The 18,298-nt window shown below is 45.5% G+C and overlaps 1 protein-coding gene across 1 annotated transcript; it reads right to left on the bottom strand.

Moving 5' to 3' along the window:
- Window positions 1-155: 155 nt before the first annotated feature.
- Window positions 156-15,647, bottom strand: mntb (MAX network transcriptional repressor b). The gene is made up of 6 exons (XM_083986870.1): window positions 15,328-15,647; window positions 10,511-11,099; window positions 10,384-10,425; window positions 9,961-10,072; window positions 4,811-5,003; window positions 156-3,855 (listed from the first exon to the last, which is right to left on the bottom strand). Exons 1-6 carry the CDS (start codon window positions 15,398-15,400, stop codon window positions 3,068-3,070), a joined length of 1,797 nt encoding a protein of 598 aa, XP_083842996.1. The 5' UTR covers window positions 15,401-15,647; the 3' UTR covers window positions 156-3,067.
- Between the last annotated feature and the right edge of the window lie 2,651 nt (window positions 15,648-18,298).

Raw genomic sequence — 18,298 nt, forward strand, 5'->3', positions numbered from 1 at the left:
GAACAAGAAAGTAATAAAAAAATAAAATAAAATAAAGGCTTTTCAACAGCAGTGTGTATTTTTACACAGGACCATTAAACACAGGAGCAAGAGGTGCTGTAAATGTAATAAGATTTATTAAGAATATTTATTATTTCATCAGCATAATTCTTCATCATTAATATGTTTTATCCATTATCATCATTGTTATCTTAAACAGTGGACAGTTAGATCTAAAAGGCAGCCCAAAGTGTACAGGCGATATATAACTTAAAACTTTCTCCATAGGGAAAACATGTTTTTTATATTCATATATAATATCAATGTAGCATGAGGTCCAAGATCCTGCCCACGTTATACAGTATTGTACATGGTCCCAGAAATAAACATAAAAACAAAACCTTTGAACGAAAAGAAACTAGACAGCAATCTACATGCAAAAACAAAACCCAAAAGAAACAAGCATTTTAAAATTGTAAGATACGTACACTCATATGCCAAAAACGTGCATACAATCACAAATTTACAAAACTTTCATACATACGTACAAATATTACAAAACTCAAATTTGAATATTAGACATTATTATGTTACCAAGAAAAGAGCAACAACTTTTTTTTGTTTTTTAACCTTTTCCACTCCAGGTCTCAGTCTGACTCACAAAATGGAAAACTTAAAAACATAAAAAAAAAAGAAAAGAAAAGAAAAAAAAAACAGTAAATCTTTGTCTCTTCCATTCGCTCAGTGTGTACGTGTTTTGCCAGAGTTGTCACAGTGTTCAGGAAAACTGAGTATAGGCACACACGATAGCACCCTAACAGGCTCATACCATAATCACCTCAGTGTAAAAAAATAGCTTGCTTGCTACGTACACACGCACGCGCGCACACACACACTCTGTCATGCACAGGGCAATATGACCAACAAAAAACAGAAAAGGAAAAAAAAAAAGGGGGGGAGAAACAGAGCCATGCTACAGGTACAGTAGGGTTAACTATAGTACAGAATATAAAACATATTGGATACAGTCACATATACAGACATAACATAGAGAAACAGCAGAAGAGGCGAGGAGCAGATCCACACAACACTGACTACATACACGTGTACTGATGGGAGACTTCATGGTGACACATGTATAGGCTGGCAAGAAGGCTGCGAGGCCATGAGCTGTCTGAGTATGCACACAAACACACACACACACAAAAGACACACACAAAGGAAAGTGGGCAACAACACATTTTCCATTTTGAAATTAGAGGAATTTGAAACTGATTTTCCAGATGAAGGATTTCATCCTGCCCGTTTAGATTTTTGTATCACATCCAAACTTTATAGTGAAGAAAAATCCTCCTAGTTTTTAAAATAAATTTGACTCATGTCCATCATACTAGCTTTTCTAGGTCAGCCTTCCCAGCAGTGTAACTTTATTCATTCTCATTGCTTTTTCCAGATTTAAGAGCCTGTGCAGGAAGTTGTGTTGTGCCCTAAGAGCTGTGTGAGTAACATACATAGGTATAAAGTCCGGGATGAGGCAGCAGAGGGAGTTGTTGCATCAGAGTGAAGAGCATGAAACCCTGCGTCGCCCTACGGCGTGTTGAGGGAACGTCGCCCGCGATGGCGACGTGAGGAAACCCGTCACAGAGTGTTTGAGAGCAGTCACCGTCAGCAGCTGTTCCCGGCTCGTCTCTGAAATCAACTTCACTGAATACATTTGAGGCATTTATGATACGCTGACAGTGTGTGCACAAAAGCATGTGGAGTGTAAACACTGCAGAGAGTAACAGATATGTCTGTTCCAGCCTTTAACATCATCACTTTTCTTTCAGAAACCTTTGAGAGCAGCTTGACGGTGATTTCTGACCAAGGTTTTCCACTGTGGGAAAACGTGAAAGTGGAGACGACCACCTTTAGAGTTTGAATTCTTAAACTTTTTCAAAACTGTTAGAAAAATATTGGAAATCCTTTTTGTGCCAAGCTCCTAATCCCAACTTGGTTTTCCACTTTAACTTGGTGGTTTCCTACAGTGAAATCCAATGTCTGTACAACAGGCAAAGGTCACACTGTCTGTCCTCATTAACCCCTGCATGTCAAGCAATAACGCATGTTACTATATGTTTAACAAACAAATCAACCCTTGCCCTAATTTTATCTTTTAGTCACATGGATAACCAATTCAGAAAATCACATACAATGTCTTTTTTTTTTGTCTTTTTTAGACTTTTCTACTGTCATGAATGTGTTCTATTCTGTTTTTTCTTTAATTATTTGGAAGGTGTTTGGTACCAAATAAAAGCTGAGAGTTGAAGCTTCACTCAGAGGAAGAAAGAAGAGGAAAGGTTTAGACAAAGAAGCAAAAACAACAAGTGAAGCAATATAAATGAGGAACTTTACAGTTGGTGGAGCTAAAAGACACGAGGAGCCGTGTGGTTCAGCGCTCTCTGCTTCACACTTGATCAAAACCCTGTGTCATTTATTAGGATTAGTGAGGTGCCTCTTCCTGCTCTCAAACGCATCAGTGACATTATTCCAGCACAATGCCCCACATGACATTGTGAACATGAATACAAAATGGGCATATACTGTATCACCATGACAACAGCCTTACGACAAACGACTCTCTCTCTCTCTCTCTCTCATGCGTTCTCCCTCGGTGGGTGAATGGATAGTTAAGGTAAATCCTTGATGCCTGAGTGTGAACTGAGCTTATTATGTTAGTGCTTCTGGTTGTAGAGGGAGAGAGGGGAAGGAAGGAAGGAGAGAAGAAGGCAAGGAAGGAAGGAAGGAAGGAAGGTAGAACAGAGTTCCTGTCTTTGCAGCGGAGACAAACGTCACAGTCTTATTTTCACAAAGATGGGCCTGACCCACGACTCTGTTTTCATCTTGTTGCTCACAAACCAACAGAGCTGCGACCGAAATATCTAAGATATCTGTCACACGTTTGTCCAAAAAAACACTTGTTTTTTTTGTGTACATTTTCATGTCTGTCAGAGATTCTCTGCTATTGATTATTGATCGGAGTGTGAAACTAATCCACGAGTTCTGAATCTTTCTCTCCTTCTGCCTGTCCCATTGTTTTTTAACTCTTTCAGGCCAGTTTGAGTGTGCTGACGGGAAAGGTCGGGACCGTAACCATGGTGACAGGGTTGAGGACGGCAGCCTGTCCCACCAGCTGGGGGTGGGGGGCCAAGACTGCGGTGGGTTTCCCTAGCGACGGGCTGCCCTGGCTCATCACGGCGCTGTTGACCTGGGCTCCGTTAGTGTTGGCCTGGGGGCCGGCCTGGACGTGCGGCAGCGTGTGGTGGGTGAAGGTGTGGGTGATGTGGCCCACCATGGTGGGCTGGGACACCGACACGCCCTGGGGGTACAGAGTCGGGAGGTGGGCCACGGGGTGGACGGTGATGTGTCCGATGGGCTGGGCCAGCTGCTGGTGGGCGGCGGCGCCCGCCTGGGCCGCCGTGATGGGCTGCGGGGTGGAGGGGTTGGGGCCGGGCGAGGGGGCGATGTGCGTCAGGTGCTTGTGGTTGGCCGGAAGAGCGTGGTTGACGGCCTGGATGACCGACGGGTGGGAGACGGCGGCGTGGGCGATGACGGTGGGCTGGACCTGCATCGCCGGCGGCTGGATGGGATGCGGCGGGGGCAACGGCGGAGGGGGCGGGCCCGGGGCCGGAGCGATGGCTTGAGGAGGAGGGGGGCCCGAGGGGGAGGGCGTGGTCAGGACCCCGGAGAGAGGCAGGGCGGCGTGCTGGATAGACAGGTGGGGGCCGAGCAGGGGCGCGGCATGTAGGATGGGAGGCGTTAGTTTGGGCAGAGACGCGGGAGCAGGAGGAGCCGGGACGTCCTCGTCCATGTCCTGTTCAAAGTTGTCTTCTCCTTCTGTAGAGAGAGGGACACAGTTCAGTTTAGTTTATTATGGATCCCCATTAGTCACTGCCTCAGCAGCGACTATTCTTTCTGGGGTCCTACGTTACAATATAAAATTAAAATATATATATGCTCAATCTGAAAACACATATACAAATATAAATATACAAATATTACATACATGTTCAAATATTTAAGACATTTAAGACAATTCTCCTGAATTATCCTGTAGCAACATCAACTACATATAACACATCAAGCTGAACTGGGACAGTCAGTCAGTCATCATGATACACTGCGTGTGTCCTCTACTTCACTCAGCTGTAAAACATGTACAGCCACTTGCTATGTTTGATTATTGATATTGTTTAATGTTTGTGCTCCATAACATGTTTTTGGTTGTGAGTTAAAGAGGAACTGTGCAAGTCTGGTTGCTTTTCCTCTGTTTTGCTAACCCTCCACCTGGCCATGTGCATTTGTTTATAATAAAAAATCAATACATGGAGCGGTGGATAACGTTATATAACATATGTTACGACGTATATGTTTGTGTAGTCTTCACTGTCATAAACAAAAGATTATGGGTTACGGAGCACGTTTGTGTGGCGGTGCCGCAGAGACGAGAGCTGGGACACCGGGGCGGCGGCCAGGTACTACACTGATGTTGCAAGGTTGGTTTTCAGCCATGAGACGCCAGGTGAAGACAGAGAGCCTCCGTTCTCACTAACAAGTCACAAGTCTAGTTAACTATCACAATTACTCTGGAGCTTTTTAATTAGGGTGAAAATGTAGCATAGCCACGGGAGAAATCCTGCTTAGTTCCTCTTTATATTACTTTCACTTTCACTTTTATTTAACCAGTACATTCTCTCCTGCCATCTGCCACTGTGCTGTTCGCTCTGTAACCTGTCGGGTAAAAGGCCAGACATAGTGTGGCCTTAGCAGCTGCTGCGTCTCCTTCCTGTACCTGAGGCCGTGGACGTGGAGGCCTGGTCGTCCTCCGGCTGGATGGTCTGTCGGAGGACCCTGTCGATCTCCATGACGTCCATGCACTGGCTGAGCTCGTTCTTCAGCTCGGCCAGCCGCTGCTGCGTGGCGATCTTCTCTCGGGCCAAACGCTCCATCTCGTGCTCGTACTCCTTCTCCTTGCGCTTCAGAGTCTTTGAGGGGGGGGGGGAGAGAGAGAGACACAGACAGCAGAGAGGAGGAGAATATGAAAACACACTGCTAGCCTCTACAACACAGTCATGGTAGAACTAAGAGAATAAGATAATGTGCAAGTCCTCAAAGAAAGACTATGCTCACAGACAAAGGCCGGAAAACACATGTGGGAAAATGACTGATAATGTGATCCAGTGTGAAATTACATCATAACTGCATATTGTCATTTATAACATTACAAAACTCCAAACTCAACCGTGTTAATATAAAATATTGTCTTGGCCTGCTTCATTAGTTCTGATCGATGCTGCTGTGTTGTTAAGCTGCTGTTAAAAAAAGTTCAACACTTGAGGAAACCCCTTTAATATGAATCAGATGGAGGAAGTGTTGGATTTGTATTAATGGAAGCAAAAGCTATTTAACAAGGCAATTAGCTTCAGATCATAAAACAGGGAAATAGGGTAATAAAGTATATTCAGACACAAAAACAAAGGGGAATTGAAGTGACAGCCTTGTTCTGTCTCTTGTAAATCAAGACCCCGGCCACAATGAGAGAATAAACTTTTAGTTTTAAATAGCTGCAGTGTGAGGAGCTGGCCTTGCAAAAGAAAAGGGAATTCATTTTTCCTCTGTGGAGTCTCGGCCCTTCCCACTTTCCTCCCGGCTTGCACAACCCTGAAACAATATGTCCTCCTCGTTATCCCAGTTTCATACAGCAGCAGGAAGGCATGCATGCAAATGCAGGCGTGTTTACACTGCTTTTGTCTGTCATCTGCCGGAGCTCCTCCCATTTCCTGGATAACATGCTTGTTTTTCGGAGAGAACAGGGTCAGAGTGGATGTGAACCAAATTCATCCTCGTCGACCACAACAACTGCGGTGTCACAGGATCAGTCAGGTACGGCTGATTATTGATTATTGAGTGCTGCGATTGCCGTGTGCAGAGAAGTAAACAGCACGTGTCTTTAGGAGAAAAAACACAGCAGGAGGCAAAAAAAAAAGGAAACTTTACCTAACCACACTATATCTGTGACCCAGTTTCTGTGTGGGTCAGCTGACGCATGAACACCAAACAGTACGACAGGCTAAGAACATTAACACAGATTACTAGGGAGGAATGAGGGAGAGGGAGAGGCACAGAAGGAAAAGGGGTGGGTAGAAAGAGGGCAAGGGATGGAGAGGAGAGGCAGGAAGAGGCCAAAGGGATTATGTTAAAAAAAAACTAAAACTAATCAAAAGCTGGCGGATTTTTGCTGGTTAATTTCACAATTTACTGGAAACTAATCCGGCTCGCTGGTTCAACAGTCGACCTTGGTTCTAGATATAACAAAAAAAAAGAAGCAGAAACTAAGCAGAAAACAGTTTCCTGTGCAAACTGTGGTCGACCTGGAGGAGAAATCAAGATGGAAATAGAGGCGAGAGGACAGAACATGAGCACATGGGGACACATGATCCTACTACAGGACACTCACTTCACTGAGCAAAGCTGTTTACTCTGCAGCCACGTGACGGCCTCACACGCGAGCCCACTCTCCTCTGCGCTCCCGTCCAAACTCACGGCTCTCTCTTTGAACAACGGCTCACACCCCAGACCTGGTCAACTCCTCCATGACAGCTCCACGCCTCTCATCCATCAACCCCCCCCCCCCCCCCCCCCCCTCTCTCTATGTGCTTCCACACACCGAGCCTCTTCCAGTAATTCTACTAGAGGTCTGCAGTCAAGGAAGGACTTTTTGTTTTGTTTTCCTCATTTTCCTTTTTATTCTGTGTCAGTTTTATATATAGTTAGTTGTTTGTGGTTTTGCTGGTTGTATGTATCAATAATTATTTGTATGGACTGTTTAAACCAAACCAAATGAAATAAATAAATAAAAGTTGATCACAAAAAAAGAAAGGACTTTTGGAAATCAAACTCCATTATAAATGTGACCATCAGTCCTCTGATACTCTGTGTTAATAACACTGTCTTTACTGGTTGTTATTCCAGCTGATTCATGTCCGTTTTTTTTTTTCATATCTTCTCCTGTGTGTCTGGTGCATTTGCGCCACCTCCTTACTGGATATACTGGATATACTGGAGACAAAGCGTGACACTACTGACACACATACAGTCACACAGCCAATCAGTGGCGGGCCAACACCTGTCTACGTGTGTGCGCATGTGTATCCATGAACATCATTTCAAGGTCTTCCCATGCGGACCCAGACACCATTAGTCCTGCAGCAAATCACCAAGGAAACAGCTGCCACCCAAAGCCGTTTCCTAGGTAACCCCATCCGCCAGGATTTGGTTGCTTGTGCACCAATTTGTAAAAAAAAATAAAAAAATAAAATGAAAGAAAGAAAGAAAGAAAGGGGGAAAAAAAGAAAAAACATAAGGAGCGATCCAATTGGGTGAAGCATAAGGGTAATTACATATAAGGAGTGATGTGGCTGGCCGTTTGCCAACAGGGTGCTTCAGATCACTCCCGACCCCTCCCCCTCTTCTCTTCCTCCTCCTGTACACTTCCGTGCCACACTCCCTCTCCTTCTACTCCCCCATCCACTGCTCCTTGGACACCCTTCCCCCCCCTGTTCCCCTCCTCCTCATCTGCCTCATCTATGCCTCCTTTATTCTTCCCATTTTAAAATGTGCTCCGCTAAACGAGTGGAGGGTGATGATATTTAGCCTGTGAGGGGTCCGATGCCTCTGCAACAGGAGAGCTGGAGAAGCTCACGGCTCCATGACCATTGACAAAAAAAAAGACCACAAATAACAGGTTTTGATTGGTGTAGGCGCCGCATCGCACACGCCCTCTTTCACACTCTCCCATGCAGACAAATATGGAGGAAACAGACCGACTACAGTGTCCTGGCCACCTGCCGCCTGTTGCTATGGTTACCAAGTGTTCTGAAGCCCAGAGAGACAACGGGGCGAGGTGGAGGGGAGAAAAGGGCGAAACAGCCAGAGGTTAAGAACAAAGGGAACCTGATACGTCCTGCCCACTGTTACAACCACAGAGATGCTGCTACCCTGCACTGTTAGTGTACCAGTACCTGTCACTGTCTCCCCCTCCCTCCCTCTTTCCCTCCCTCCATCTCTCCCTCCCTCCCTCCCTCCGCAGTCTGGAGGTGCAGAGCAGATCGGAGTGGGCGAGCTACGGTGACGTCATCGGGCTCGCACTAGCCATGTGCTCAGATCTCACATGGCTCAGGGAGAGGAAGGAGGACTGAGGTTTACATGAGGAGAGGCAGCGAGAGAGAAGGTGGGGGTGGGCACTCAACTAGAATAAAACCTACTGATTACTGTATTGCCCCAAATATAAGCAGGTATTTTATTCTGAAATTTTAATTTGGGAGAGGGTAACATGGGGTTCAATTGCATTTGATCAAATCCAAATCCTCTCAAATCCCTAAATCGAATCTGTGCCATCAATAGATGTTTTTATTTCTTTCTGAATGACGATATCTGGTAAAATAATGCCCTGTGTTTTTTATTTTCACTCAAAAAGGAAATTGATACTAGATATTTAAGAATCAAGCTTCATCTAATCTCATAAACTGCACAATTGGTTTATTTATTTTTTATTTATTGTTTGCTAAAACTTAAGTTATCTTCTATTTGACATTCAACATAATGAAATAACAATAAGGCTGCGGCAAAACCAGTTAAAAATGGAGCAGGGCTGAACAATTCATCACAATGTAACTGAAAATCATAACTTGGCCCAGTGCAAAATCCAAATCACATGAGCTGCAATTTATAGCTTCATTTTTATAAATATGTCTCAACATTGTTGTGCATTGTCAACACCACACAGACAGAGCCAAGTAGCCAACAAATCATATTCATAGACATAAAGAGGGGTGAGGGTTAAACATGTTTGTTTGGTACAAGACCCAACAAAAACCACAATCAAATATCTGCCCATATAATCGCAATATGTTGTTTTTTGGACATTGTGCAGGACTGTAAAAAACAACTAGACTGGTGCCCTTTAACTACCTACAGTGTGAGGTTTTGTGGATGGAGAATGGGTCAACCTGCCTTCTTCACATTTATTTCTAAAGGACAAACACTTCCAGTGAGCTATGCAGTGTGATTCCAGCAGCAACAGCAGCAGCAGCAGCAGCAGCAGCAGCAGCTTTGCCTCATATCAAACCCACCACCACCGTCTCCTTTCAAAGACTGCGCCTCCAATCCCTCTGTGTGGAGCTTCCTGAAGCCTGGCCCAACATCTTACAGGCAGCCTTGTTTTTTTGCACGTTCTTCCATCTCGTGGCCTAATTTATCTCCTTCTGCTGACTCTCCACAGCTTACACCGCCCAACTCAACATCATGACAGTCCTGCTCCTCTGAAAAAAGAGAAACCTTCCCTCATCTGCTTAGACGTAGACTGAGAACTCACTTCAGGCTACACAGTTCCTTCCTGTACACCCCCCGCCACATTATATGTTTGTGTTTTCTATACAACTACAAAATGCTAAGTCTTTCCCCACATTCATATCAGTCCTTCAAGTTATCTATCTCTCATAACAACCTACTACCTCGTGTTGTGTGTCATTGTATGACTGCAGGATGAAGTTACACAACGCTGCCGCTGGATAAGAATCTCAGTGAGGTGTTTCAAATGCAAATATAATGTTTCAACAAAAGTTAACTCCAAGTATGTTATAAAAAACACTAACTGTGTTGTGTAAAACGGCAAAGAATCTTGATTTCTACGCCGCTGTTTTATGGGCTGATTCAGCAGCAGACGCCATATCATGGTCACAAGAGACGAACACAACTCAGGACAGCTTATGGCCAACAAAACAGGCATTGTATAGCAGTTACACCAAAGCCTGGGCTGCTCCCATAGCTGAGAGAGACTGGAGAGAGATGAAACAACAAGATGACAAACAGGAACCAAGTGATTTTCCAAGTGATTGTGTTGGATCACACCTATACATGAAAGCTTACTGAAACCCGTCTTACCTGTATGTAACGCAAAGCACTGCGGAGCACGCTGAGGTTGGAAGTTTTCTTCTCGTCAACATTTGGAACGTTCTTCTTCAGTGTCTCAAAACACTCTTTGAGGTGTGCTCGCCTGAAGGTGCCAAGAGCCAAAACGAGATTTGGTTGTGATTAGCTAATGGTCTTGGAAAATACGTCACCATCTATTGGTAAGTCAATCATTTGCTCAAGAGGTTGTTGACATCACAGGGAATACGTATATTACTCATCTTGCATGTTTGAGAAGGATTTCATGGTTCACTAAAAGGCTGAGGGACTGTCGTGACCTTTGGGCTGACCTACGACACTCTTTTGTAACTGACTACATCATGTCTGCTGTAACTCCTGTTGAGGTCACATCAACTGCAGCAATGAGGAGGTTCAATGTGTTGAGTTGCGACTCACCTGTTCTTCTCCAGTTTGTTGTGCACTTCTCTGGTCCCCGCTCTGGAAACACAAACACAACGATCAAATTGTTACACCCAGTTACACTTTTGTTTCAAATTTGACAACCACAGACACACAAACTGACCCTCCTGGTCTCCTCTTGCCCTCCATCGCCCTCAGGTCCTCCATCGTCACTCCGTTGGGCCGCGGCTGAGTGGGTGAAGCTTGATGGGGAAGCAGTGCGTGTTGAGAGCCGGAGCCGTTAGTGCTGATGGAAGTCGAGTACTGAATCTGAACCTGAGGCTGCGATTGGTTGGGCTTTACGCTGATCGCCTGCGGGCTAGTCTCTATTTTCACCTGGGGGGCGCACAGCAGGTGACGAGAGACCGGCTGCTGCTGCTGCTGCTGCTGCTGTGGAGGGGAGGAGGCTTTCTTGATTGGCGGGGAGCCGTTGAGCGACGTGGCGGCCGCGGCGATCGGCGTCGGGAGCGGGAGGGCCGGGACCGAGGGGGTGGTGGTGACGACCGGAACCATCGGGATGACGGCGATGGGGACTTGGTGGGGTGGGAGGGAGGGGGGCGGCGGGGCGGGGTGGAGGTGGTGCGGCTGTAGGCGGTGAGCGTCATCGCCCCAAACGACGTGGTTGGCTCTGGCCGGCTGGGATGGCGAGGTCACGAGGTCGATGCACCTCGACTCTGTCTCCTGTTTGATCTCCTTCTCCTCTTTGAACTCCTCTGTAAGGAAGCACAGGGCAGACAACACAGGACAGGAAGTTAGACAAAACTGTCCTGATGTCACTGAACACAACTTTAGACAGCATGATAATTATACTTCTCTCTGATTAAAGGTCCAGTGCGTAAAATACGGGGAAAACGGTGACATCTAGAATTCTGATTCTATTATTTATGTATTAAAGCTGTACAGAAAAGAAAAATGAATTTGATTCCACTATGGGCCATGAAATTAGTGTAATAACTCATCTATCAGACGATGTAAGCCAAACTTTGTGCAAAATTCTATTTTCGAGTAAATCCGGGATGAAAGTGTGGTATTCTTTTTCGCATTGGACAATGCAGGCGCACAAATTATGCATCACGTTGCTCACGATTCACCAGCCACTGATGTATTATCAAATGTCTGAGACACACACACACACACACCAAGCTCGGTCTCGCCCCAAACATTGAATATCCTGCCCGCTCGATAACGACCAATCAAATTTGTTTTCCTTACTCGGGTAAACTCGTGCGGCAACTCGTGGAAACTCGTAGAAGGAGGCGCGACAAACAGGACAAACGTCCATTTCTGAACACCTTTAAATAATTCTACTGGTTATCTATGAACGTAAAACTCTTGCACTCTCTAAGCAAGACCCTTGCTATGTGTATAAAAGATAAATTATAAGGCTATTAAAACCAAACAGATTTTGTTTTATAGCGATTATACACTTATACCTACATATATATTCATTGGTAGCATATTTGGATTTTTCCAATAAATCTTGACAAATATTACACACTGGACCTTTAACTACTTGTTTTTGTACTGTTGCGTTTCTATTTTTAATCTGACATACTCTGCATTCTTTATGTTTCCATGTGATGCACCCACTTTCCTTACTGTAAATCTCTAAAGCTGCATGAAAGGTGCTACATGCAGTAGCCTATATGATGACACACATATACACACAAAATGTCAAGAATAGCTCTACAGTCTGTTTCAATTCATCATTTATCATTGTTGATTTATCGACCTTCACCCAACTGACTGATGCTCTTCAGGTGATCTTAGCTGCTCCGCTGTCTGAGCAGTGAAAATCTCAACAGTATGTGCACACAAAAAGTGATGTCATCGGGGAATCAGACAGTGGGGAGGGGGGAGAAAAAAAAATTACAGAAATTGTGTCTGCATCTCTTTCCTTGGTGGAGAGAACCCCCCTCCCCTCCCCTCCCTCCTCCTCCTGTGTCTGCCCTGTGATTGGACCGATCCAACACCGAGCATGCTTCTGCCTGTGGGCTACGTCATGGCCGTCTGACCAAAGGACGGTTGTCAAGGAGCCACTCGGTCACCGTAACAGCACATATATGAAGTATATTGTTATATGTCAAATAGCAACAATAAGCCCAGCAGATGACAGGGGGTGTTCCCACACTGTGATGCATGCGGAGGCCTACACACAAGCACAAGCACACACGCTTAATGATGACTGAGTAGTTATTGTTGCACACCGGAGAAGGCGGAGCAGACTCAAAGCGATATGGAAAGCCCGCCGTTACCATGGAAACAGCAACATTAGAAACAGAAGATCCCAGGGATTCCTCAAAGCTGCCCCCCAACGCCAACATGCAAGCGCAGCCATCACTAGCATTATGGAACAAAACTAGAAACGCCAGAGCTGCGTATTCACTCAACATTCACCCAAAACATGACAACACTGAAGTCCTGATGATGCTGCTGATTCAGCTCACCTGGAGCAACTGTCGTCATGTTGACGTGCATGACAAAACTCTGCACCGCTCATTCAGAACTGTATGTTTCTGCTTAATATCTGTGCGATCTGGTAATAACTCCATCAGTGTTAATAATGAGCCTGGGAGTTACTAAATTATTCATGTGTCTGTTCTGAACCCCTGCTGAGCAGTGAGAAACAGACTACAGACAACTCCTTTCTCTTCAGTGCTGTGTTTGGTTTGAAGCTGGGATGTCCCAGGTGAACAGGTGCTGATGAGAAGATTGGATCGATTACTTATAGTGACAGATCACCTGTGGTCAGTGCTGCGGCTGATGGAGAGACTATGTGCTGTGTAGGCGTCGCTACAGGCCACCAAAACAACACCACATGTCAGCTGTGTGGAAGTGTGTGAGACTGATATAATGTACATAATCGTAATCCAAAAAATGACCGACATCTGCCGTGGATCTCATTCACAGATCATCTATGTTGGACAAAGAATAAATAAATAAAAAACACAAATCGGTGTGTTCTTAGATTTTTTTGTTTTTCCTTTTGTCTTTTTGTATTTGTTCTTAACTGGACCTAGAGTCTGTAATCAAATGTATCTCTATCTCTATCCACCCAGTGTGAGAAAAGACTGCTCTCCTCTTTCATAAAACTGATTGAATCTTTTTTTAACAGACAAGGAATCTCAATTAATCAGAGACAGTTGTAAGTAAAATGAGCTCAAATAGTTATCAAGTTAGTTTCTTTTTTACACTCATTATCAGTTTGTTCTGCAGTTAACACTGAGCATACTAACACCATTCATTGCCATGTGTTTCATTTTGCAACATGATACTGATTCAATGAACATGCTCAGTGATATTTTTTTTGATTAATCGATTCACCTACGACAGTGAATTGTGAAAAATGCCCATTGTAATTTAACACACAGACCTTTGATGTCCAGTTCTCCAAACCTATTCACTTTACTGTCACGTGTGACAGTTTAAACAGTATACTAATAATTACAATTTCACTGCCTCTAAGATGCACTGGTGTCATGTAGGAGCAACTAGGAACACAATGCAGTTGAAAAAAAAAAACTGGACACACTAAAAAGTCGAGAAAGCAGAAGTAAAAAACCGAGAGTTTACTGAAATATTGTTTCTTTCCTTTGCTCTTGTAGTACAATCCACACACAAACACCATGGCCCAGATTGTCAAATGCACGCTAACATAAATTACATAACTCCTGCATTGAGAGAGGCTGGGTTTGGGTGGGGGTGAGCACAGGGAGGTTTGCCCTACTTACCCCCCTTTCTCTCTCTGTCTCCAACCCGCCACTGTCAGTGGGCTGAATGGGAAGGGCGGGGACGAGGAGTGTTTGTACGTCCATGCATGAGTGTGTGTGTGTGCGCGCGTAGGTGTGTTTCTAGGGGAGGGGAGGGGAGGAGAGGGAGGGGGGGGTGCACGTGGTCGCTGTGGGCGGATCATAGCACGCGGTAGGGTAAGTATGCAGGCAGGCAGGGAGGCGGAGGTGGGGGAGCGGGGGGTGATTTGTCTGACACGTCATCAGAGGGTAGAAACACAAAAAGCGGCCCCCTGCCCCCTTTCACCGAGTCACTGATCCTTATGCCGATTGACAGCTCATCGCTTTCGAATAAATAGGAAACTATATAATATTATATTATTTCATTAGACTGGACGGAAGGTTTTTATCTGCTCGCGCGCGGATATACAAATGGGACGGGGTGAGCGCGTGAGTGCCCGCCCCAGTGTGTGTCATAAGATAGCTGAGCGATGTCAGGGTATTATGTAAAGAGCAGCCACTGCTCGCCACCGCCCTGCTGGTGCTCGACGGGCAAGAACTGGGGCAAATCGACTCAGTGAGGGATCTTTTATAACAGATACCTAAATAAAAAATTTTAAAAGTCTGTAGAAAACACCAGCCCTCCGTCTCTGACTCACGGTTTTTATTTGTATTTTCAGCGAACGGATTTAAATCCCCAAATAAAGTGTACACTTGACATCCAGTTGCCTCACAATAAAGATACAACACAGACATAGACTCCAGGTTCTGATAGAGACACAGCAGAGGACTTCCTAGCACACACACATACACTCACACGCACATACTTACACACACACGCACCCACGGTGAGTCACTAGTGTCTAAACTGTCACACACACACACACACGCCGTGAGCGCGCAAAGTAGTTCGGAAAAACAACTTTGGCCGTTTCCGCATTAACAAGACAAATGTGTGCAACAATTATCCATCAGGAAATGCCGATAGTTTGCTCGTGAGTCGAGTCTTTCTTTGGCACGGACCCAGTAGCGATAAACAAAAAAACTACAAACGCTTCCGTCCCCCACAGGCGGGTCAGTTGAAACTGCAAACTCAGTCCGTTGATAGTAAATGGGATCCAGAGCCTGAAAAGGCAGCATTACTCTGAGCTCACGTTATTTTGCGTCCTGTGCGGCGGCGGCACGGTGCAGCGGTCTGCTGTGTTTAACTCACCACGTGTGATCTGTTGTTGCTGGGCTTGCCATTCCAGGTATCTGGCCGCCTCCAAAAGTGTATCGATGCTCATTGCGCGTAAACCCTCACGACAGGCAACCCGGTGGCCCGGGACGGAAAGAGGAAAAAGACCGAGGAGGGGGGTAGGTAGTGTCCCGCTAGGAAGCGCCGTGTGCACGGTTCACACCCGCAGGCCCAATCTTATCGTCCCCTGTGTTCCTCCTGAAGGCAGAAGGGCAATTTTTAATCCGGCCGAACGGAAAGTAGATCCTCACATACGTAAAAAATAGGATTGCAACAAGATGGCGATGCGAGCAGTGGAATACACACAACAAGGCGAGTCGTGTTCTCGTTAAGACCCGCCCCTCCCGGGGTCCTGCCCCGCCCTGTTACTACGGCCGCGACTAAAACCAGGCGGCCGCACCACTCCGCGCTCCTCCTCCGCGGTGCAGTCTCGTCCGCCGCTAGCCCTCCAAAACCACAGAATGTAACGTGCTCTGACAGGATAACCACCAATACTTCTCTTTAAAAGCACCGGGAGCAAACTCCGCTCACGGTGGAGCTGAGCGTCTCTGAGAAACCCCGGGAAAGAGAAGTCCCGTCGACGTCGCGCCGTGTCCGGGTTTTCGTTCCCGCAGCTGACCTGCAGCGCATGAAGACCAATCAGGCAGCGGCGGGCCAATCAGGGCTCAGAACAACAAGGCATGGTGCTGGTCCACATGGGCACCCGCCCGGCCCGAGCGCGGCTCATTTGCATGGCGAGAGCGTGACTGGCCACCCTGCTGTCTCGAGATCACATCTGTCAATCAAGCGGCAAGGGGCGGGGCTTACTAGTATATGTGGGTGAGTGCTGTGGAGGAGCGGCTGGCTGATCAAATTGTAGCTACTATTATTAGTAGGTTGATGTTAAAGCTTGAATCATATTAAAACTGAAATCTAACGTTTAACTAATACTAGCGATGAGGGTCCATTCTGCAGACAGGTTCTCCATTATTACAACTTAACCTGGGATAATTACAGTGAAGCTATTTCTATTCAATTGTATACAGAAATCTCTGATAATGTGTTTTTGGAGCACACTTTGAGCTGCACGAGCAACTATTACATCATAATCTCCTGATGAGACTATAGCCTAAACCGTGAGCATATATCTGCTTGATAGAGTGGTGGGTAGATGAAGAAGATGGATATTCTAAATACTCTGTATACTTAGCATTATCCATGGATATGCATAGATAATTTGCATAGTAGCTATACACACACACACACACACACACACACACACACACACACACACACACACACGGATGGTAACAGTAAAAAATGTGCAAACTTAAAAAACGGAATCTATTGGTATTCATTGCTCATGATGTTTTGTAATCGTTAGATTGTCTTTATGATTCTGGCAAAGTTTGCATAATAGTATTGTATTTCCCTTTTCCTCTTGCCAGTTGCATCTGCATCTCTCCCTAGATTTTCATCTCCCACCCACTCTTTCTGTCTCACACTGAAAAAAATTATCATTGTGCTTTACTGCATCACAAGGATTTTCTCTTTCTCCGTACAACCACTTCTTCTTTCCATATGGTAAAGTGCATTGAAGTACTGCTCTTCTGTTGGTTATCATGTATTGTGTTTCTATAAGTCAGCTGATCTGCAATCTGCGATGCAACATCAGTGGTGATTCATGCAATGTATCAAACTCAGGCTGCAAATAAATCTCACTTAAGCGTTCGAATAAATGGTTTATGTTGCAGTCATGTACTCTACACAAATGCATGTATGTCGGGTGTGCATGGCTGCATGGTAACAGCCTTTGATTGGACACCACGGAGTCGTATATATCCTCCACTACATCACAGAGTCTGACAGTCTCAGCCAATCCAAACAGAAGCTTTAGGTTAATAAGAGCTGCCTTCGCCACGGCATGCACTCTGCCTGCACATACAAACCCACTAACACCATTACTGCCTGGACCATCCAGCTAGCAGCTTGTCAGCTTCGTCTGAAGAAATCCGAAACTCACGATAATCAAGTGCAAATGCAAGTGAAGGAGAGTGTAAATGTGAGGGGATAGGAGTCGGTTTGCAACAGGCTGAGATACCATGACAGCAAGCATGAGAGAAAATTAATGAGGCAGAGAGGGAGGGGAGGGAGGAGGAGGGAGAGAGAGAATAGGGAAGCTAGAGCTGCAGCACATGGTAAGCACATGAGCTGCGTGAAAAAAAGAAAAAAAAAGTCCACGGGGGATGTATGCATATACAGAGGAAAAAGGAGGAGGAGAAAAGGGGGTGGCTTGGGGAGAGGGAGATGGTGGGAGGGATGTGAGGCAGGGACGGGCTGACCCAGTTAGAAGTGCTGCATCACTAGTGGATCTACAGAGAGACAAAGAGGAAGCAGTGGAAATACAGGAGACTTTGTGTCCAGCGTGGAGTCAGAGACCTGAGGTGAAAAGACTAAATAGAAAACCTTAATTAGTTGGCTTTATTAAAACTTGTTATTTGTGTTTAGTTTGCTTTTCTTAAAGAGTCCTGCCTGCTCATAACAAACACATTTTAAACCTATCCTCAAATAATGTGAAGTGTCTCAGATTATGACATGATGGTGACCAATAGTCCATTTCTTTGACCAGTTTCCTTGAAAAGTTGAAAGTGTGCACACCTCAGATATTCACAACCTCACAGTGTTTCTCTGCTGCTTCCTCCGAGACACTAAACGTTCAGGTTTTATTATAGTTTCCATGACATCTGTGCGACCACTGCTCACTCAAACACTGCGAGGAAGCAGCTGCTTTTTTTCCTTATAGGGACATGGGATGGGATCTCTCAACACGTTCTACCACTAGAGAGCGCCACATCCTGCAACACACCTCACCTCACTCCATCCTCCTCCTCCTCCTCCTCCTCCTCCTCAGGCTTTGCAGGGATTATTAGAACACTGGTCACGTCAGCTATAGTGTGGCACACGTAAG

The sequence above is a fragment of the Trachurus trachurus genome, assembly GCF_905171665.1.
Source record: "Trachurus trachurus genome assembly, chromosome: 14".
In the NCBI taxonomy this organism is placed as follows: Eukaryota; Metazoa; Chordata; class Actinopteri; order Carangiformes; family Carangidae; genus Trachurus; species Trachurus trachurus.